This window comes from Balaenoptera borealis (genome assembly GCF_965194805.1).
Source record: "Balaenoptera borealis genome assembly, chromosome: 1".
NCBI classification, from domain to species: Eukaryota; Metazoa; Chordata; class Mammalia; order Artiodactyla; family Balaenopteridae; genus Balaenoptera; species Balaenoptera borealis.
This window is the reverse complement of record NC_138860.1, coordinates 4,106,000-4,129,338: the sequence shown is the minus strand read 5'-3', so window position 1 is coordinate 4,129,338 and position 23,339 is coordinate 4,106,000. Positions and strand designations below refer to the sequence as shown.

The following is a 23,339-nucleotide window of genomic DNA, read 5'->3' as shown; positions in this document are numbered from 1 at the left end:
AGAATAGTCAAATTTATAGAGACAGAAAGTTCGTTAGTGATTGCTTGGGACTGAGGTGGGTAGAGTAGGAATAGAGGTGACTGCTAATCTGTATGGGTTTCTTTTTGGGGGTCATGAAAATGCCCTATAATTAGACAGTGGTGATGATTTCACAACTCTGTGAATATAAAGAAAACATTTACACTTTAAAGAAATGTGAAAATATCTTAATAAAGATGTTAAAAAATGGAAGTCTTTATAGATAAGGTTGAAATTTTCTCTGAATTCCATTTATTGGAGGTTTTCTCAGTAATCTAAATTGTATTTCCATATGATCCAGATACATTTTGTGAAAGAAAAAAAATACCAGTTGCCTATTTCTCCCAAGGCCTTCTAAGGCCCTGTGGCATCACTAACAACTATGCCCTTGGAAGGCTGTGGGACAATCCCACCAGTGGTTCATGGCCAAAGACATGATGCACTAAAGCCAGGAATGTAGAGGCCAGTACCATTCTGGTTATGTTGATTAGTCTGACATTACTATTCTTCATTAACTCAGTTATTTCCTATCTGAAAATTAAAACCAACCGAGTTTGTTTGTTTGTTTGTTTGTTTCTTCTATTATCTAAATGTAGGTAGTTCTTCTTCATACTTGGTCAGAGAATTATGAATTATGCATCTTCTAGTGCTTACCTTGAAACTGGGAGAGACATGAGCTCTAATCTGGAGCTGACTTCCCTCAGTTCTCTCTCTACAGTCGAGCTGACACTTCTAATATGAGAAATAGAGCATTAATCAAATAATTAATCAGACTTTCTTCATATGACAATAGTCCTGTTTGTCTTCCTACCAAGCAGAAGTATTTCAAACAGCTGTGAGAATGGCTTTTACTTTGTATCTTTTCACACCCACCCACCAATCCCCTTGTTTTGTGTGTTTTTATTTTGTTTATTTGTTTGTTTTTGGCTTGGCAGCATGAAAGTTCCTAGTGGTTTCAGCTACACTTAACTATATGTTACTTACCTTCCTGGTAAGTAATTGCTTACTGGTTGGTGCATGCCAGTCCTGTGTGATGTCTCAATTCCTAGTTATTCATTGGAAAGGAAAATGTAATCATGAATGAAAAAGAACTTGCACGAGGAGTTTTTTGTACTGTTCCTCCCTTCCATCTACTTATGTCCCATAGTTTGCTTTGAGAAAAAAATCATCTAAAAAAAAATATTATCCCCTGGCTAGAGAAAAGAAAAAGCAACTGGGAGAGCAGTGACCCACATTCAGTTCACCAGCTGGCCAGACCATGGGGTCCCCGAAGACCCTCATCTGCTCCTCAAGCTGCGCAGGAGAGTGAACGCTTTCAGCAACTTCTTCAGTGGCCCCGTCGTGGTGCACTGCAGGTAAATAAAGACCTCCACCAAAAGCACCAGGGCTGTTCAAAGTTTCACTCCTTGTGGTGTTAGGGCCACCCTCCTCTTTGGCAATTGCTACTTTGAGAAACAGTCTACGAGGAGAAAATGACATTGTTTTCTCTGCTTCACCCTTGCTGGCTTTTCCATTCATTTTCCTGCCATGATCGATCATACCTTCAACCTTTTCATTTGTTTTGTCAGTGCTGGTGTTGGACGCACAGGCACCTATATTGGAATTGACGCCATGTTAGAAGGCCTGGAGGCGGAGAGCAAGGTGGATGTCTATGGCTATGTCGTCAAGCTAAGGCGACAGAGGTGCCTGATGGTTCAGGTGGAGGTATGTTTCAGGCTGCAGTCACTATCCTCACTTTTGCCTTTTGGCTTAAATCTTTTTGTGGTGGGAGTAGTGATCTTAAAGGAAATCCAAATTCTTCTCAACCTCGAACAATGGGTGAAAATTGTTTTCTTTTAATTTCCTGAAAACTGAAGCACCAATTGCAGTTAGAAGCATTTTGCATTAGTGGCTGAGAGTACTGTGGAAGGAGGATGACTATAAAATGTATTTAAAAAAATAATGAAATAGCACTTACACATATCAGATTGGGGAAATTTTTTAAATGCCAAAACCAAGTTTGGCAGCATCTCATAAAATTAAAACTGGGGAGACAAGAATAGGACAGTACAGTGGTTAAGAGCCTGGTTTTGGGAACTAGATGTAGTAGTTTCAAATCGTGCTTGTTATTCTTAATACTGTGCACCATTTTACCAGTGTTTAATGTCCCTGTGCCTCAGTTAAGTCATATGTAAAATGGAGATAATGATAGTATTTACCTTACAAAGTTAAGACACAAAGGGTAACCCAAGTAAGCACTTAGAAAGTCCCTGGAAGATGCATGTAGTCAGTAATTGTAAGTGATGGTTATTATCAAAATTGTCTGCATTTGACCCAGCAATTCTACATGTATGTATATAACAGAGAGAAGCATTTGCAAATGTGTGCAACTAGAAACATGTTCAAGAATGTTCATTGTGTTCAGCACTGTTAGAATAACAAAAAAATGGAAAACCTTAAATATATATCAATATGGGAATGAGCAAACAGAATGTGGACATATGGACCCTTTGTAAACCCATGCTCTGCTGCGATTGACAGGAATAATCTAGGTCTGTAGCTCTCTGTGTAGGTAGATGCTCAGATGAAAACAATGAGTGAATATAGTCACCAGATGAAACGTATGCAATTCAATTTATGTCATTGTTAAGAAAGGACACAGAAATGTACAATGTTATAAATACATAGATATTAGTGTAGAAGTATTAAAAGAGATCATACACGAGAAAAAAAAAAGAAATTATTTCCTGTGGAAAAACACAATAGAGTGGAAGGATACTACAGCCGAACTCAGGGGACTAGAGGTGGTGTTAAAGAGGCTTGAATTTTATCAGAAATATGTCATTTATTTAAAAATGGTGGATTCAAATATGATAAAAGGTTAGGAGTTGTTAAATATGGATTTGGCCTATTGTGCTTTTTAGAATAATTTTCTCTATTAAAAGGTTCTAGGAAACTCTTTTAAAAAATGTGTTCTATGGAATATCAACCCGCTTTTTTCTTTCTCAGATATAGTGTGAAACTTATTATAGTTTTATATATTAGTAATTTAACTTACTGACTCAATACTAGTCACAGAAGGAAGTAACAGATAATGTTTTTTAACTGTTAGGAATGAGATATAAGTTATGCCCTACCTTGTGGATGCCTCATCTATTTACCAAGCTATTTTTTTTTTTTCTGGAAAAAAAATCTGAGATGGAATTTGCTTATATCCCAGAGAACCATGAGAGCTAACTTCCAGATTGTTTAAATGTTACAGATATCAGTTTTCTTTTCCATACCTTGTCTCCATATGAGCAAAATTATGGGAATGTAGAATTTATTTAAATGTGATTTATAGGACTTTAAGTTATCAATTAATTATCTATATTCTTCCTTGAAACTGTAGGCACAGTACATCTTGATCCATCAGGCCTTGGTGGAATACAATCAGTTTGGAGAAACAGAAGTGAGCTTGTCTGAGTTACATCCATATCTGTCTAACATGAAGAAAAGAGATCCACCCAGTGAGCCTTCCCCACTGGAGGCTGAATTCCAGGTAACAATAGTGATGACAAGAGCACCATTACCGATAACTTGAACCTCTATCTCTTTTCCAGTGCTGTCCTATGCACTTGACATAGTTCTTGTATTTGGGCTTTGCCATGAAATGGAGCACAGATGAGAGAACTAAGACACGCAGAGTTTAAGAGAAATGCCTGAAAACACACAGCTATTCCACAGGAAACTTGTTGAAACCAAGAAATCTGATTCTATAGCCAACATTTCAACCGTTCTTCATTAAGCTGGTATAAAATAAAGTGTCAAAATAATAGTATATGGCCACAAAATTGGCCCGCCAAAGGCAATGTAGCATCTCACCTTCAAAAACTACATCTGGTTTTGGTTTGTAAAGGAAATAGTTAGAGGAGTTTATGACTACTTAGGAACATGAACTGGCTGGAGCTGGTAGACAGAAACTAAAGGATAAATATGTGTGTCCTAAGCTATTTATCAGGCAGTTACTCTGAACACTAACCTAGGATGTAGCTCACTGTGATTTCAGAGAGTTGGCATAGCTATCTCCAAATTGCTCAGTTGTCAAAAAAATGTTTTGTAACTTTTCTCTTTCACCTATGATTTTCAGTTTATTGAATCTTTCCGTAAACTACCAAACAGGTCAATTCAGAGAGTTTCACAACAAGACCACGAATGTGCTTTTAATCAGATGCAGAATCGTTTAACGTTTTGGATCAGAGTGGGAATGGGGTGGGAGTGGAGCTTGAGATAATCACCAAGTACCACGATCCACCAGAAGACTGTACTGTGGTGGAAGAGCTAGTAGGCTACTGGCATGGTCTTCAATAGAGGGGTGTTTTCTTATTCTTGCTCTTTCAGCTGATAAATTGACCGCCTTTAATACACTAACCCCACTATACTGCATATAGACAGACACTGTTTAAAACACTTATACATTTAATTTAAACATTCATATGTAAGGTCACTTAAAAAAAGGGTAAATTCTTTGGCTGAACAAATATGATTAAGTCTGTGCTCTGTACTGAGTACAATTCTAGGCACAAGAATCAAAGTGATTTGTATGTGGACATGGGGATTGAGTGTGATCCAGAGAGGTAGTGACCACAGCTCTCATAGAAACAGTGAAATTATTCCATCTAAGCAGAAAGGGAGACAGAAAATGAGGACAGAGATGGAGGTTGGTTGGTAGATTAGTGACGGGAAGTCGAGGCAGTTCTTGTCTAATTGCCTTATTTTTCTCAAGAGAATACGAAGTAAGATCATTGGTTGGGAGTCTGGGGGGACAGAATTGAGTAGGGCAAAGAAGGCCTTGTGCTTGAGAAAGAGAAAAGCATGTGAAATAGTTCTATCAAAGTAAGAAAGCAATCTCCCAGGAAAAGGTGGTAGGGGTGCCAGAATTACTGTTGGATCTTTTGAAATTTATGGTCATGAAATTAAAGAGAGCCAGTCGGTTTTTTGTTTTGTTTTGTTTTTGTATCCTACAGTAACATTGGGGTTAGAGCTGTGTATAGTTGGGTTAAATCCATCTAGAATTTTTTAAAGTGAATAATTGAAAGTTGGGAGGCAAAGCCTCTAAGGGTGTTTGCAAGTGAATGATATAGTGTGGACGATAAAGAGCGTATTGGCCACAGAAAGACATGAGGGAAAAAGAGAAAGGAGTAAAAACAATATGATAAAGGTTTTCATAGGATTGCAAATTGCTGGATTGGAGGTACTAGAATAAATGACTAGGAAGAATAGAGGTAATTTTCCATAGGAAGGATGGTTGAAGTCATAATTTTTAAAGTGATGCAATCTTTGGAATGAAATCTACCTACAAAAGTGGAGTGGGGAATGTGGATGTCTGAAGAGAGGAGGAATATTATAGGAGGTGAAGAGGCTAAGAAATGAAGAGGCTGGAGTGCGATTTGAAACAAGGTTCCATATTTAGTTTGAAAGAAGTCACCATAGTTTTCGAAACATTTATATACAATACATATTCACACACATATATGTGTATAATGTGTGTGTATAATCTTCCTGAACTTTGTACGATGAGCTCTCTCAGTTTAGGTTATTCATCCACTTGAGAAATATTTATTTAAGTTATTTATTGGGAAGAGAAGACTGCAGGCAGGGAGATCTTCCAGTAGAGATTGACCAGTAAACAGATATCTAAAGGGTGAGTAGAGGTTAGCAGAGTGAGAAAAAGGGACAAGGATAGTCCAGGCAGAAAACACACCTGAGAATCTGCCAAGAGTTAAAGGACAGCTTAGTGCCTTCCAAGGCTGGGGGAGTAGGTTTGGCTGCAGTGTAGAGGGTCCCAGCAGGAGGTGAGGCTGCAGAGACAGTCAAGGGCATCTCCCGACAGGCTTTCCGTGGGATGCTGGATCCTTCCTAACGAAGATGGGGAGCTGCCAAGAACCTGAGGGGGGACCTGCTCTGTTTTGTGTTTTAGAAGGATTAGAGAAAGTGAGATTGAAGATAAAGAGGCCAGTGAAAAAACTGCTGATGTTTTCAAGTGAGAAATGAAAGCAGATTGGACTAAGTAGGAAGAGAGAAAAGCAGAAGGATCTGAGAGCTCCACCCGGAGAAATGATAGGTCTTGTCGACTGATTAGCTACGGCGAGGGAGAGGGAGAGAGTCTGGAGGGCTTAAAGAAATGAGGTATTGATTATTTGAAGCGTGAGCCTAGTCTTCGGCAAATGCTTCATCTGGAGAATTTACTTTGGATCATTTAAAATAATTTACCATTGCTTTTGCAATATGGAGAATAATCAACGTCTATGCGGTGCTTTCAACTTATACAAGAATAAACCATACTATTTTGTTATCCAGCACCTCTTAACTGGGAAACACATTCTGTTACATAATTGTATATGTTCAAATTCGCCATGTCAAAGTACTTAATACCTGAGCAATTATAAAGAAAAATTCAGAGGCAAACTTAAAAATTGTGCCCTTAGGGAAGGTATGCAAATTTCACAAAACCTGGTGAAATTCTTTTCTTTAGGGAGCATCAATAATAAACTACAATAATAAACTAAGCCAATACATAAATTTTTAAAGGAGTTTTCCTTTCTGTTTTTTTTTTTTTCCCCCTCAGAGACTTCCTTCATATAGGAGCTGGAGGATACAGCACATTGGGAATCAAGAAGAAAATAAGAGTAAAAACAGGAATTCTAACATCATTCCATGTATGCAGCTTATTTTATTTTTTGTATCAGATAAAGTGAAGCTCTCTTTTGAATTTGTTTAATGTGAGACACACACACAAACCATTTGGAAGCAAGTTTTCAACATTTGCTTGACAGTAGAGAATAGTTATAGGCTATTTGAATTTTAGTTGTAGCAAATACATTGAACCCCAGACATTTACAATGGACTTTGGAGGACAGACAATATTCTGTGTTTTCTTTGTACCAATTAGTTCAGAAATGGGTTTTCAGAAAGATGTAACCTCTGAATCTGGGGGAAAAAAAGCCAAGTCCTCTTTACCGGTTTTCTCTCATCTTCAGTTTATTGCAGTTATTTACTCCAGGGTAATTGTTAAATAGCAAAATTACATCCTTTTATTCCCTTTATGTTTTCTGTTTATCCCTTCCTTACACCAAGGAGGTTAAAAGTAGATGGGAAATATACTATAAATCATCAAATTTAACAGATCAAAATAAGCATCATTTTCAAGACTTGGATTTTGTTACTTAAGTATATTGATAGGACCACACCTGGTACAACTATAATTTTATTCAGTTGCCTACACTAAAACTAGCATGGAGAAAATATAACCCAAGGTAATAAGCTGGACAACCAAATAAATCGAATCAATGCATGGCTGACCTAGTTAATTACTGAAGAGGTCCTTATGAATATAAACTATGGAATTGATGGTGATGTAGCTAATCAGATCATTTGATCAGGTTATTATAAATGAAAGAAATGGAGAAACAGTGAGAAATTATGGACTAAATACTTTTCTTGTTGAAATAATTATCTGAGATACCCATTTAATTAAGATTGTTAATTGAATGTTAATATGATATAATTGAGAAATTAGGTTTTTACTTAAGCTATGTATTTTATTAACATATATGTATTTTTAAAATTTTTATCCATCAGAATGATGATATTCCATGGAAATCTAAAGTATATGTATCAAAGATTGCATAATCGTATGGAACATTATGACATAGAGTTATGGCCTATATTTTTTCCTGGAACTTTCTTGGGATCTTCTTTCTATTAGGCTTTTAAAAAATAATTTGTTAATCAATAAAAATGGAGCAGGATCTCATTCCTTGTAGATCAATACATGTACATCATGTAATCTGTCACTTCTAAGTGACTTTCTAATTTCCACGTGACGATCAAGCATGGATTAGGCCTTTAAAGGAAGACTGACTGCTACTTTGTTTTGCGTAGATGACTTTAACAGAGTAACACTTAAACATGAACTGGAGATGAGCAAGGAGAGTGAGCACGACTCAGATGAGTCCTCTGACGATGAGAGTGACTCGGAGGAGACGAGCAAATACATCAATGCCTCCTTTGTAATGGTAGGTCCTTATGCTTCCAAAACCCAAGGTCCGACTCTAAAAAATATATGTATGTTATTATGGCCATGCATTAAGTGATTCTATAAAAGAATGATGAGCTTGACCATAACTATGTATTGATTGACATGAGAGTTTCCACTTTTATGTTATATCTTAACTTATTGCAACACTCAGACGTTAAAACCTAATGAGTCGATACAAAACAAAACAATGCTATTAGTTACAGTTTATGGCAAATATGACTATAATATAATTTGAAAAATAATGAACTTTCAGCAAAAGCAAGTATTTGAAAATGTTTATACTTCTCATATACACAAATTGTAAGCAAACCCACATTTGCATATTTGTATAGTTAAAGACTTTTCATTCAGATTTTCTGAATATTTAAATGAGTCTGTGTCACATACCTTTTTTTTGATACACTGAGAATTCAAACAAGGAACTTTTAGTAATTCAGTAAATACTTTTTGCATGTACACTAAGTTGAATTTATTTCTTTTCCCAGTTTTCTTAAAATATTGATATGTATTCATAGAATATTAATTATAAGATAGCAGAAGAATATATAAACAAATTAGAGACATGATGAAGATAACTTGAAATGCTTATGCTTTTTTTTCTTTTTACCATCACATTAAGCTTTCCAGTGGAAAAAATGATATTTTTGGAAGGAAAAATTGTTAGTTTTCTAAAATAATATCTTCTAAACTTGATTTCATACTATTAGCCAGGTATTATCATTAACTAAGTAAATATCTTATATATACATATCACATTGTTTTTTGGACCTAAGAATCTTTTTTTTTTTCACTTTTAAAAAGTTAAAGTATAGTTGCTTTACCATGTCATGTTAATTTCTGCTGTACAGCAAAATGATTCAGATATATCTTTTTTTATATGCTTTTCCACTATGGTTTATCACAGGATTGGACCTAAGCATCTTAATATTAGGTAACAGCATTGATATCAAATTAAGTGACTGTAATTTCAAACGGTTATTTTAAGCATCCACTGTTCTCTCTCCAGCACAAGTAACTAAGTCTCACCTTTATTTTTTTTTAAAGGGTTATTGGAAACCTGAAGTGATGATTGCAGCTCAGGGACCACTGAAAGAGACCATTGGTGACTTTTGGCAAATGATATTCCAAAGAAAAGTCAAGGTGATTGTTATGCTGACAGAGCTAAAGAATGGAGACCAGGTTTGTACTTTTAAGAAGCTTTTAAGTCTTTCTGTTCTAAAATCTGATTCTTCATTCTTGGATTACTTACTTGATTGTTATACCTGAGTCCTTTTGATCCCTCTGTCACACAATTCCATTTGTTCGTTCTCCCCGTTTTCCATCCAAGCGCTGGCCTCCAAAGTTTTGCATCCGGGTTCCGACCCTCTCTCCTGTTTGCCCCTCACCAGCCCTGCCTAATGCTCACGGATCATATAATGCACAGCAATCTCAGTGCCACCCTCTGCTAAAAACAACAAACAGTCACATTTTCCTTTTTTTTTTCAGGATAGAAACCAAACTCCTCAGTCTGATATTTATGACCCTCAATAATCGGGCTCTATGTATCTTTCCATTTTCCTCATATTATTATGTTTTCCATACTTTCCATCCTGGACAAGTAGATTTACTGACTGAATCTTGACACATCATTTGCGTTCTCCTCACTGACTTGATTTTCTGACATTCCATGTATCTAAATGTGCCCTCTCTTCCCATTTTGATCCCGTTCTTCTAGAACGATAAAACTCCGGAAAATTTATCTCAATCCTGTCTTCTTTATATCCACGTAATATTTATTGTCATAAAATTCTATAGTTGGAGGCGAACCTGAGATCTAACTTGATCTTCTGCGTAATGCCTGTTACATGTATTTGAGCCTTTCCGAATACCTCAAGTTATCAAAATTTACCTGGCAGTACATCTTAGTTTTAGCACCTAACACATTATCTGACATATGTTCAAGCTTATTTAATAAATATTCTCATAAGTATGCATTATACTATATGCCTTCTTTTTCTCTCTCTCTTTTCCCTATGTACCCTTGTACATAGAAAATAGTATTTTTTTTTTAATCTTTCTGTTTTGTCTTTTTTAAAAAAGAAATCTATGTTCAGATTTTCAACGTGGAATTCTAGCAATCTTTTCCTTCATCTAAATTGGGAAAGTCAGGAAATGGAACGGGAGTGTGGGCAGGAATGCCTATCATGGTCAGCAACTGTGGGACTGTATTTGGTGGAAAACCATTTGAGGAAGGAGGAAATACCTTTGTGATCCACCTGTTCTTCAATTTGACCCTTTCCTTGTATATTCAATCAACTGATATAGACAAGATAGAGACAAAGCTCCAAGAGGTGTAACCTCCTTCCCCAAGGATCCCTGGAGGAACAGAGAGACTTAAGTTATTGCAGGGGTCATGACCAACATCAGGTCAATCCATCCATTTTGAAAAGGTGATGGTGAGGGTACGGAAGGAAGGGAAAAACGAATCTGAGATCTACACCAGGGATGGCAGAGCCGTACCTGTGGTGTCCTGGCCACCTCGGCTATCCCTAGGTTCCCTTGATTTGCACAAGGCAACACCATGTATTTGTTGAATGGATGTCCAACATACTTCAAATAGATTTTAGATCTTTATGATTAAGATTCAATTTTAGAGCACAAGTTGTAATTTCAAATGTAATAGAACAGAGGGAAGAAAAGAGAAAGAGGACAGGGATAGAGCAAAGACAGAGAGAGGTACTCTGAGTGCATTTAAAAACAAACAGAACCCTTGGGCAGATGATGTTGAATCATGTTCTTTCTTCTCTAGGAAGCCTGTTCTCAGTACTGGGAGGAAGGAAAGCAAACATATGGAGACGTAGAAGTTCATATGAAGGACACCAATAAATCTTCAGCCTATACCATCCGTGCATTTGAACTGAGACATTCCAAGGTATACAAACAATTTCAGGAGTATGTATCTTTGGGGTAATTGATCTGGTTGAAAAACTAATATAAACCATTCTATGAACACAAAGCAACTCTCTCTATAATGTTCTCAGAATAAAAATTTTAAATGATTTAAATGAAAGTAACTGTGAGGAAAACATGACTATCAACTTATCAGATGGGCTGAGCTTCACTCGAGTTCATGTTCCCTTCCCTTCTGGTTTTAGAGGAAAGATCCACGAACTGTGTACCAGTACCAATTTAATAATTGGAATGGGGAAGAACTGCCCGTGGAGCCCAAAGAATTAATCTCAATGATTCAGAATCTCAAACAGAAACTTCCCAAGAAGAATTCCACCGAAGGGAATAAGTTTCACAGGAATGTGCCTCTCCTCATTCACTGCAGGTGGGTGGGATTCGATGGGATGTGCGCTAAAAATCAGCATCCTTCTTGACCTCTTGGTTTGCACCTTCTGTTAAATTCTATTCCTCCTAACAGATAAAAATGTATGACCGCAGTGGAAGCCTCTTAGGGAGTCGGTCACTCTCTGCCATGTGGTCCCACAGCATAACTATTATAGAAATACAGTAGAAATAATTATATTTTAGTACAATGTTGTTAGGCTGTGAACCTGGAATGTCACATGTCCTGAATGAACGAATGAACGAGTGAAATGAAGGATGCAAGGACAGACGGATGGACGGATGTTGCATTTTATTTCTGCCTAGTGCATTGAGCCATGCTATTAGGCGTCAGTAAAATCCAGAAGACTGAATGCTTTGCCTCCAATAAACATATCTTAAGCTATTTATTAAACTGAAATCTCAATGTTTAGCAGCTTCGATTTGAAACCCATCACCTGACTCTCTAAACGGACCCCAAAGGCAAAGATTTTAATAATATACATAATAATACTTGATCTGATTAACTTCTGTTATGCAGACACTTACTTTCATCTGTGATAGACATCCACCTTAAATAAGAGATATTGAAAGAAGGGTGTGTGATATAAAATGTTTGCATAAAAAATGGTAAGGTAAATTAGAAATGAAAAATAGTAAAGTAAAATGAGAAATGTAAATCTAGCAAAGGGCTTTTAGAATTTTTGAGAAACCTTCATTATTATTATTAGAATTGTATACGCTATGATCAAGACCTTAGACAGATATTACTTTTTGGCATTTATTTGAGTTTTCAAAGGTAAAACTTACATGGAAAGAAAAATAAGGGAAGCTTAGGTTTTAAAACTGTATGAGTTTCTTAGGGAATGGCTGAATACCTACTATATGTTCCTTGTTATGTACAATAAATAAAGTTCTGCTATTAACATATTCTTTAAATTGAATTTTTATTATAATCTAACATACCTTTCACAGTTTGGTAAGTAATTTGGTTGCCCTCTTTTTAATTAGTAACTTCACTAGGTATCATTTTTCTATTGGTGCAGAAGTGTTAACATTTGCAAAAAGCACTGGAGAGGCAGAAGAGAGGAGAAAAAGCATGTGGTTTAGTAATTTACAAAATATCAGGTCCAGTGTTTCTGGTTTCATCAGTTTCTAACCATGCCTTTATCTTCCCTAAATCTCAGTATCCTCATCTATCTGGCGGATATTATCATATTTGTCTTAACAACTTCAGATGTAAATTAAAGTGCATTATAATTGGTAAAGTACTAATAGAAGAAAGTATATTTTTAAAGCTTACGACAAATATTTCTTAAACTAAAGGATTATTATATTCCCAAATTGAAAAAGTTTGCATAAAACATGCACTTAGCAGAAATGCTTTGCTCTTAAGAGACTGGAATAAAATTAATTACAGTAAACATAAAGTGAAGCATGTATTCTTGTCTCGCTCTTTCAATTTTTATTCCAATGTCACTTTCTCCATGTAATGTAGAATTTTTTTTAATCTATTCTTTCTTTTTTAGAGATGGATCTCAGCAAACAGGAATATTTTGTGCTTTGTTAAATCTCTTGGAAAGCGCAGAAACAGAAGAGGTGATAGATGTTTTTCAAGCAGTAAAATCTCTACGCAAAGCCAGGCCGGGAATGGTTCCCACATTTGTAAGTATACCTCATCATTGCTTTTAACATGTTTTGCATTTTTATTTTGACGATTTCTTCTCGCTCCTTCCCTCCCCTCCCCCACTTCTGATCCTCTCCTTTCCATTACTTCTTTTCTATTTACTTTTCTAGTCTTCTCTTTTAAATTCCATTTTACATGATAATTCACATTGAATTATTATTAGTATACATCAGAGACCTAATTGGAGTTTGCCAACACTTTGTGGTGGTGGCTCTTGAAGAACATTTTTTTAAAAGCTCATGGATTCCCTCAGTTCCCCCACCTTTAATCCTGTATCAATTTGTGTTGCTGTGTAGCAAGCCACCCCAAAATTTAGAGACTGAAAATAAATAACGTTTATTATAATTCAATGATATGTTTGATCAGCTGAATAGTTCTGCTGATCACATTAGGCTTAGCCAACCTGGACCAGGCTCACTGATATGTGTGCTGTCGCTGTTGTGTCCACTGGGATTTGGCTTGTCCAAAAGGACCTTGATTGCCACTAGGCTGGCAGTTGGCTGGCATTTAGCTGTGGCAATGGGGATGAGTGGATCCCACGTCTCTCCTCATCCAGAAGCCTAGCCCGACACATTCCCATAAAGGCAGCAGGGTTCGTAGGGGCAGAGTGAGACCCCTTGGAGCCAAGGCTTGGGACTGGAGCATGCCTTCCTCTGCATTTTATTATCTGAACAAGTCACAAGGCCAGCTCAGGTGTAGGGCATGGGGTCGTAGACTCAACCTTTGTCCAAAGGGCCTGCAAAGTCACCTTGCAAAGAGGTGTGGATACAGAGAGAATAACGAGTGAGCATTGTCATAATCAATCCAAGCTGTGTCCCCTGTAAGTGGTAGTGACCACAGATGATGGTCTGGGAATTAGTAACAAAGTAAACTTAACTACTCACTCAAATATAGGCAGCTTTTACTTATGTATGACCTTGAGCTTGCATGTACTGATGTTAAAAGTATATTGAGTGCCTGCTATGTGTTTTGCCATTAAGAGACTCATTGTTTAGTGTGAGGAAAAGGCAGACATTTATTAAACAATGTAGTAAGTGAAATGACAGAGAAATTATTAGAAGAATATGAATGAGGGCGCTGAATTTAACCCAAGGGGATCAGATTGGCTTCCTGAAGCCGGTGACTCCTGATCTGATGCTAAATGATACGTAGGCATGAACCAAGACGGCGGGCACCAAAAATGGCTTCCTTCCCAAAAGCTTAGGAATGAGACACCCCACACGGCCTGCGAGGGGGCCGAGCACCAGTTTGGTGTGGCTACAAGGTAAATTCTGAAGATTGCCTTGCAATCAGTCCTTTAGAACTGTAAGGAGGGTGAACCATTTAAAATGTTCTTTTTATGAAAACACATGAGAATTGTTTTCTGATACCCAGGTCTTCCCCAAGTAAAGGATTAAGTCTTGCTAAATTTCATCTGATGTAAAAATAATGACATAAACCTCTTTTATTTAATTCCTTCCTTCTTCCCTTTATTAGGAGCAATACCAATTCCTGTATGACGTCATTGCTAGCACCTGCCCTGCCCAGAATGGGCAGGTGAAGACAAACAACCAACAAGAAGATAAAATTGAATTTGATAATGAAGTGGACAAAGCAAAGCAGGATACCAACTGTGTGAGCCCACCTGGTGCCCTGGATATGACCCCTGAAGGAAATAAAGAGGATGAAAGTTCCAAACCCGCAAGTGGCCCTGAGGGGCCAGAACATTCCGCCAATGGTCCAGCGAGCCCAGTTTTAACTCAAAGTGCATAGGAGAAGGCAAACATGGGGCAACTCAAAACCTCACATTAAACATGTTATCTCTATTTTTCTAGAACTAGAAAGGCAAAATAGATATACAATGGATTAATGAAGTGTTTCATAAAACATGTTATTTCTATTTTTCTAGAACTAGAAAGGCAAAATAGATATACAATGGATTAATGAAGTGCATGGACCAATATTTGTGGGAAGCTTCTATTTTACAACTGTAGAAAAATATTTAAGACAGTTTTGCTGAAGCATTTTGTACAGTCTTATACTTATTTTAAATTTTATCCATCATTCAGCAAAAAACAACTTCTTTGTAGTCTTTGTGTGTGTGTGCATGTGTGTGTGTGTGTGAGGCAGACAGACAGACAGAAACAGAGGCAGAGAGAGAGAGAGAGAGAGAGAGAGGATGCTTTCAAGTAAATCTAAATGCTCTTGAGAAACTTTGCCTTTTGGGTTTTTTTTTTTTTTAAGAAACATAACATTTTATACGGGAAATATTAACTGCTCAAAGGTTGTATTTTTTTAAATCATAAACTGTGTGTGGGCTCTGTGTAAGAATAACATGTACATTTCTAGAATGACCTCAAGATGGCCTCCTTGTTCTACTGAAATATATCTTATAGTTTACTATGTTACTTCTAGAAATAGACATAAAATAGTAGGTGTGTATAGTTACTATAAGAAAGTTAACTAAATTAACATTTGGAAATCTTATATTCCATATGTTAGCATTTAGTACAATCTTTCAAGCTTATTTAATCTAATTTAAAATTTCAAGAAAGCCTATCTTGTTATCTTCATATGGTGTTTATGATTTTGCAACATGGATTATTCTCTGTATAATATGTGAAATTCATTGCTTGATACTTTTCACCCAAAATTATATGTTTGTTAAAGTTGAACTTAAATAAACATCTTTAAACAAATGCAATTTGTATTCAATCCTTAGGACAAAAATGGAGTCATGCAAATGTATTTGTTCTAAATATTTACATACAAAGCCTAACGTAGCTATTTTTATGGAATAAGACATTGATATGAGATATATAATATTGCATATGAATAATTTTCATGGTAAAATTTGTCCTTGCCTTTCACTGAAGTGCATTTACTTTGAATTTCTCAAATGTTTATACTGCTTTTACCAGGAATTGATAACAACAATGAAATTCAATCATTATCTTTTCTTGTACATAAGTGTTCACATGTTCATGTATGAATTATGTAAGCAGATATTGAAATATAGGCTTATGAAATTAACATTTGTAGAACAACTCTATAGGTTTTATTTTTTTAAAGATCTATAGTCTAATAATTGTTTGGGATCTAGAAAAAATTCAAGAAAAGGTAATAAACAAAACTTTTATTGAATTTGCTTCAGTTTATTACATTAGTCACACACTGCCTCTAAGTTGGCTTGGTTCTCTAGATCTTCACTATCCTGATTGAGTTTAAATATCTCAACAATACATCATCAATTGTTTTCCATTCAACTCATATTCGTCTTGTGTTCATCCTTCTAATTCTTTTATTATACACACAAAATTAGCAATAAGTCTTTACATTATTGTATAGTACCTTGCCATTAACATATTAAAATAAGTGAATTTTAGAATGAAGCAATAGTTTCTAATTTACATTGTTTACTTATATCTCTTTACTTACTAATGATAAAAAGGGGGATTGGGAGTCATGAGCTACGAGCTCCAGAAAGAAAGAAAACTCGCTTTCATTTCTCTCATTACTCATTCAAACAATGTGCATCAGTTTCTCCAACGGAAACTTGATCAGTCGCCATTTACTAGACAATGTAGTTAAAATTTAGAGTTCTCAAATTCAGTAGACTAGCGTCATATGTGTCTATTTTTTCCTGTGAACTGCTTCAAAATGCAAAGAGCAAAAGTTCTAAAGTTTTAAAAAATTTTTATTTAAATATAGTGGATTTACAATGTTGTGTTAGTTTCAGGTGTGTACAGCAAATATATATATATATATATATATATATATATATATATATATATATATATATATATATATATATCTTTTTCAGATTCTTTTCCCTTATAGGTTATTACAAGATATCGAGTATAGTTCCCTGTACTATACAGTAAGTCCTTGTTTATCTATTTTATATAGAGTAGTGTGTATATGTTAATCCCCAACTCCTAATTTATCTCTCTCCCCACCTTTAAAAGTTCTAAATTTTAAATAATCTACAAGTAAAGTTTTTATTTAGAGGTTTCAGCTGCAAATGACATCTTCAAATGTGGATGTTGTGTGATTTAAATGTGTATTTGCCACTGGAGTTTATCCTTTTGAGAAGACACAAAATAAATACTTAGACAATAGAGCAATGGTAATTTTATCTGTTTAACAGGAGCAAGCTAGAAACATTTTTTTCTTCTGCACGTGAGAAGTTGTAGTAAAGGAAGTGCTGGAGGAGAGGCCAGTCAGAAGGTCCATTACTCTGTGAGAATATGTATCACTCAGAAGTTGGGGCCCATTGCGTTAGAAAGTGGAATCATATGTCTATGATTTTTATCTTAAAAAATAAAATAATATGTGAATTATAGACCCATGTCTATGACTACAGTTTGCATTCCTAGGGAATCTGTCATGTTATATAAAAAATTCAATTTATAAAGCTTGGCACTGCCATTAGTAATGCCAAGACCTAGTCAGAAAAATTACGCAAAAAGTTCCAACTTAATAAAGCTTGGTCCATTTTAGGGATAAGGCTTGGATTCCATTATATATTTATTAGACTGAAAGAGACTATGTTATGTTTCTTTTAGAGTTTGTTTACTTTATTTCTGGTACCAGAATTTATTGGGAATAAAAGATATAAATACTTAGTATTCTCAAAATTCAGCTCCCAATACATTAATATTTTACTTACGACAAATGAATATTTGCAGAAAAAAATATACATTTGAATATCTCTCTGCAATGGTAAAACTGTATGAAGTGATTAGCAAAATGTCTTTGCAATGATAATTTTTAAAATGCAAGCTTTTAGCTTTTACTCAGAACTCTAATACTTATACAGTGATATTTCCATATCTATTTTTGCTCTTTTCCTGCTAAAACACTGAATATGAAGTTTATTATTTCTTATAACTAACTAGGACTGATCTTAATTTTTAATTTACACTGGAGATTTGTTATAAAATGTTCTCATAGCACTATATTAGGTCTAAGTAAGTGGGTGGTAATTGCCTTGGCTAATTGCAACATGTTTCTTGATATGAAGACCTTCAAAATGCACAACTTAAAAGAATATCTGTTCAAATGAGTAGAAAAGGCTGTGCTTTCGTTCTCTCATACAGATTTTACAATTGGAAGGATCTGAAGTTTCTTCAAAGAGACAAGTTCAAAATTGGGATTTTTTCATTTCCTATTTCGGGTGAAAAGATTTATTCTGCTAAAGGTCCATTTTCTGTAATCGTTCTTTTGTAAACCTCTTTACATTTCTCTTTACATTTTCTTGGATCGATACTAACCCAATCAAAGGGTATATATACAACCTGTATCATTTCTTTATTTTCTTTTTTTTTTTTAATAAATTTATTTATTTATTTTTGGCTGCATTGGGTCTTCGTTGCTGCGCGGGGGCTTTCTCTAGTTGCGGCGACCGGGGTCTACTCTTCATTGCAGTGCGCGGGCTTCTCACTGTGGTGGCTTCTCTTGTTGTGGAGCACGGGCTCTAGGCATGTGGGCTTCGGGAGTTGTGGCTCGCGGGCTCTAGAGCACAGGCTCAGTAGTTGTGGCGCACGGGCTAAGTTGCTCTGCGGCATGTGGGATCTTCCTGGACAGGGGCTCAAACCCATGTCAGCGGATTCTTAACCACTTGAGCCACCAGGGAAGTCCCTGTATCATTTCTTAATAAATAAAAATACTATTACTATAATAACTAACATTTATTGAGGCATAATTCATGCCAGGCATTTTATTTATTTTATCTGCATTTGTTTCTCAAGACAAATTTTTTACTCTTATATCTCTATTTTATAGATGAGGAAGTGAGTCTTGGAAAAGTTTGGTGCCTGGCATCTTCCAACACATCTGGTAAGTGACAGACTCAGGATTTGAACCAGCTCTTCCTGGCACCATAGGCTGTGTTTATAACCTTCTGCTTTTCTGCCTTCCTGAGTATAAATTTTGTTCATGTGTTTTGAAAAATTAGTGGAAAAAACAGTCTAAACTTATTTTCTGTCTTTTCTTTATCCCGTGATTAAAACAAAAACAAAAACAAAAACAAAACCACGTGTAATATACACTCTCAACAACGCTGTATGATGCAGTAAGCTTAGCTGAACTCACAACACTGAAGTTATTATACAAAAATAAACACACTCTTAAACATCCCTGGGGAAGGATTGTTCCCATAATGCATATAAACAAAGATCACCTCATCACCAAAGTGAGTGCCAGGAAATAAAACCCAACAATAAATCACAAATGTCATTGTTCCATTGTCTCTCAGTTTGGTAATCAGAACATGTTCTTACTGTTTAGATCCCATTTCAGTATGTTTGTCCGAGTACCCATCAATCAGATTTTGAAACACGTTAACAGGGCACCATAAAATGCAAACCACATTTATGGAGAGCATGACTCATTCTCTCTCTCTAGTGAGTGAGTCCAAGGGAGCTCAGTTCTGATTTAGCTGTCCCCAAACTTAGGATGCCAGGGACCTGGAAGTGGACTTCCTATGTAAAAGAACACAGTTATTTCTCTCTAGAAAAGCCAGGGCTTTCTTGACTCATATGCACCTTTTTACCTTAGTAAAAGTGGGACCTCTGGGATATTATATTTAATTTTCCAGGAAAGGAGAACTTGTTGGACTCAATGGTAACTCTTAGGTATAACAGGCAAATCCCACCAGTAGAGGCTGATGACCTGTCAAAGAATAAAAAGATGCTCTTGAATTTTTATGTATTGTGTAATCTTACCATGCACACTCTGTGAGGTGGGGATGAAAGTTGTCAATATTTGGGATGAAAGATGGGATGGAGTTGAGTTACCCACAGAACTTGTCCGCCGTTGGTTAACACAGGCTCGATGAAGGGGTTTCCTCAAGATGTTAGATAACCGTGCACTGAGAATTTTTCCTGGTAATCCATAATTGAGATTTTTCCTTAGTTCAGACTAAATTATCCCTCATGAATTACATTGCATGACTTTTGTCATATGTTATGTTATAGAATACAAAGGGGAGAATTGAATTATTACATTTATAAGAAATTGACATGTAGTAAATCCCTTTATAAAGGGGTTTCCATTTATATTTAATAATTATTTTCTTTCATTGCATTGACAGCCTAAAGACAGGGATGGAAAACAAAGACTATGCAGAAGATTTAAAACTAAAAGTTTGGATAATTTCATCATAATTAACAGAAATAAAAGCTAAACTTGCTCATTGGCCATCTAGTATCTGCTTTGAGTTACTTTGAATTGACTTGGAAGATAAATCTCCCATTGTTTCTCATACATTGCTGTGGGTCTTCATAGATAATAGCAAAGAACAGTTAGCTAGCTATTTAAGGTAACGCTCTGTGGAACATTTTAGCAATGGTTATTTTACATCATCTTTTAAAAACATGTGTTTTTCTCTCCCTTACACTATTCTTTTCCAGCGGACGCACTCTGATTAGGTTACAAGTCTTAATAATCCATCAGATCTTTGTCCTAGGACCTAGACTCTTCATCTTGACGTTTCTCCCACACTATCTTGCAATGTCTAATAATCCTAAAGAACTCTGCATCCATCTTGGAGGACACAAGTACACCATAAGGGAAAACAGTTAGTTCAAACTCCAAGGAGCACTTTTTTTCAATAGCTAGAGTCGTGAATTATGAGAGAAAATACATATCAGTGATATAAATGCAGTATACTTTAGTTTAGGATTTTTCAGTGTGTGTGCAAGTATGTGGGTTTCCCCTCAGACAAACTAATGTTTCTCATCTGAGCTCACAGTCAGTTTTACTTTTATAAAGTGACTTCTTAAACAAAGCAAGTTATTTTTGTAAATAAAACAGGCTTTGGCAGTTTTCTCTTTGTTTAAAATAGCATTAAATCATGGAAGTCAAATTTCTCTTTGATGAGAGTCAGTGGTAAATAAACTCTATTTGTTCTTGTAAGAGGTAGCAAAATATTTATTCACAATTTAAATGCAGGAAGTTAAAAAAAGTCAAAATCAGTCAAATCGATGACAAGTTTAGTCAAATTACTAAAATCCACTGTTTCTCCCTACAGATTTTATAGTATGGTTTCATTCAATGCCCTGCAGTCTTTCAGAGAACACGTGAATTTGAGAAATAAAATCAACACTACATTTATACAATGTTAAAGGAAGAGATTAATTTTATTTATCATTGCAAGATGATGCACTTTGGAGGCAATTCATTATTTAACGTGATTCTAAATTTACATATTTACATATGGAGATTTACATATAAGATATCTTTCTGGGAATATTATCTGAGATTTGTGTTTTATGTAGCAGCTGAAATTATTACAAGTGAAAGACATGCTTTGATATGAATTTTTACAAAAGGAAACAAAAAGAAAAGATAACTGAGTATGGTCTGGAATTTCTAGTTACCCCATGGAGAACTCTAGTTCTCCTTCCCGTCTTGATTCTTTTCTCCTTTTTGGGCACTCACTTCACATACTTGTCTGTAGCATCCCCAGTTCCTGCCACCACCTTGGCCACCAGCCCTCCTGACCTACCGACAATTAAGTCTGCATTGGTCAGATTCCTCTTATCTCTGTTCCCACTTCCACACCTGTAGCTTCTCTGCTTGGAACTAATATTATTTTTAAAAACTTACCACCAACAGCATAGGAGGGTTCCTTTTTCTCCACACCCTCTCCAGTATTTATTATCTGTAGACTTTGTGATTATGGCTATTCTGACTGGTGTGAGGTGGTGCCTCATTGTAGTTCTGATTTGCATTTCTCTAATAATTAGCGATGCAAATTGGTACAGCCACTATGGAGAGCAGTATGGATGTTTCTTAAAAGTTAAAAATAGAGTTACCGTATGATCCTGCAATCTCACTTCTGGGCATGTCCAGAGAAAACCATAATCCGAAAAGATACATACACCCCAATGTTCATTGCAGCACTATTTACAATAGCCAAGACATGGAAGCAACAACCTAAATGTCCATTGACATGGGAATGAATAAAGAAGATGTGGTACATATATACAATGGAATATTACTCAGCCATAAAAAAGAGTGAAATAATGCCATTTGCAGTAACATGGATGGATCTAGAGATTATCATACTAAGTGAAGTAAGCCAGACAGAGAAAGACAAATACATATGATATCACTTAAATATGGAACCTAAAAAATGATACAAATGAACTTACATACAAAACAGAAATAGACCCACAGACATAGAAAACAAACACGGTTACCAAAGAGGAAAGGGGGGGGGTGATAAATTAGGAGTTTGGGATTAACATATACACACTAATATATATCAAATAGATAACCAGCAAGGACCTACTGTATAGCACATGGAACTATACTCAATATTTTGTAATAGTCTATAATGGAAAAGAATCTGAAAAGGAATATATATATACCTATATCTCACCAAATCACTTTGCTGTGCACCTGAAACTAACACAACATTGTAAATCAACTATACTTCAATTAAAAAAAAAAAAACAAAACTTACCTATTGGCATCATTAAATATGTGTGATTCCAAACTTGATTCAGGACCACAATATGGTGAGTGGATTATTTTCCTTTACCAGCCTCCTTGGTGCTCTTCCCAACTTGGACATCTCCATGGCTACTACTTCCATCAAATGCCATTGACTCATTTACTAAAAAAAGAAACAAAAATAGAAGCCACTCACCTAAATTTCTTCTTATGCATTTAAAAATATATTTCTATCCTTACCTTACTCACTCTCCCGCTCCTATCCTATCTCAGAAAGGGTTTTTCTACACTTTACCAAGCCAAACTCTTCCTCTGTGGTCTTATGCTTTTTTACAGTAAGTTTTGTTTTATAAAATTGACACATTCTTATTATAGAAAAGCAAGCAATACAGAAAAGCACCAATAAAAATTAAAATCACCCCAAATCCAATCGAAAATTGGTCAAAGGAGAATGAGAGTTCACAGAACAAGAACTACGAAAGGCCTAAACACAGGAGATGCACAATCTCACTCATATGAGAAAGATGCAAATCAAGACAACATTGACATAACCGCTCTTAATGGGAGATACACAGGAGGTCTGGGGACTGAGGACCCTCACGATTTCACCAGCCCTACTGTGGGCAACGTGGCAACATCTACCAAATTTACAGATGCATTTCCATTTCTGCCTAGAAACCCCACATCTCCAGATTTCCTTTCAGAAATAGCTATACAGTTACAAGTTGTCACGTGTACAAATTATTGCATTTTCCTATGAAACTGGAAATTATTAGAAACAACCCAAGTGTCTATCTATAGGCTTCTGGAATAACCTAAGGT

The 23,339-nt window shown here is 35.8% G+C and overlaps 1 protein-coding gene across 6 annotated transcripts in view; it reads left to right on the top strand.

Annotated features, from left to right (window-relative positions):
- PTPRC (protein tyrosine phosphatase receptor type C) overlaps positions 1-22,268 on the top strand; it is a 132,413-nt gene extending 110,145 nt beyond the window's left edge. For 3 of the 6 annotated variants that reach the window (XM_082394190.1, XM_082394193.1, XM_082394191.1), the window contains 10 exons: positions 1,216-1,373; positions 1,587-1,722; positions 3,389-3,538; positions 6,605-6,695; positions 7,921-8,054; positions 9,122-9,256; positions 10,866-10,988; positions 11,212-11,390; positions 12,916-13,051; positions 14,550-22,268. In XM_082394190.1, coding sequence (XP_082250316.1) covers positions 1,216-1,373; positions 1,587-1,722; positions 3,389-3,538; positions 6,605-6,695; positions 7,921-8,054; positions 9,122-9,256; positions 10,866-10,988; positions 11,212-11,390; positions 12,916-13,051; positions 14,550-14,825 — 1,518 coding nt within the window. In that variant the 3' untranslated portion in view covers positions 14,826-22,268. The remainder of the gene's footprint in view (positions 1-1,215; positions 1,374-1,586; positions 1,723-3,388; positions 3,539-6,604; positions 6,696-7,920; positions 8,055-9,121; positions 9,257-10,865; positions 10,989-11,211; positions 11,391-12,915; positions 13,052-14,549) is intronic. The other 3 variants (XM_082394195.1, XM_082394194.1, XM_082394192.1) reach the window with 1 other exon arrangement.
- Positions 22,269-23,339: the final 1,071 nt, after the last annotated feature.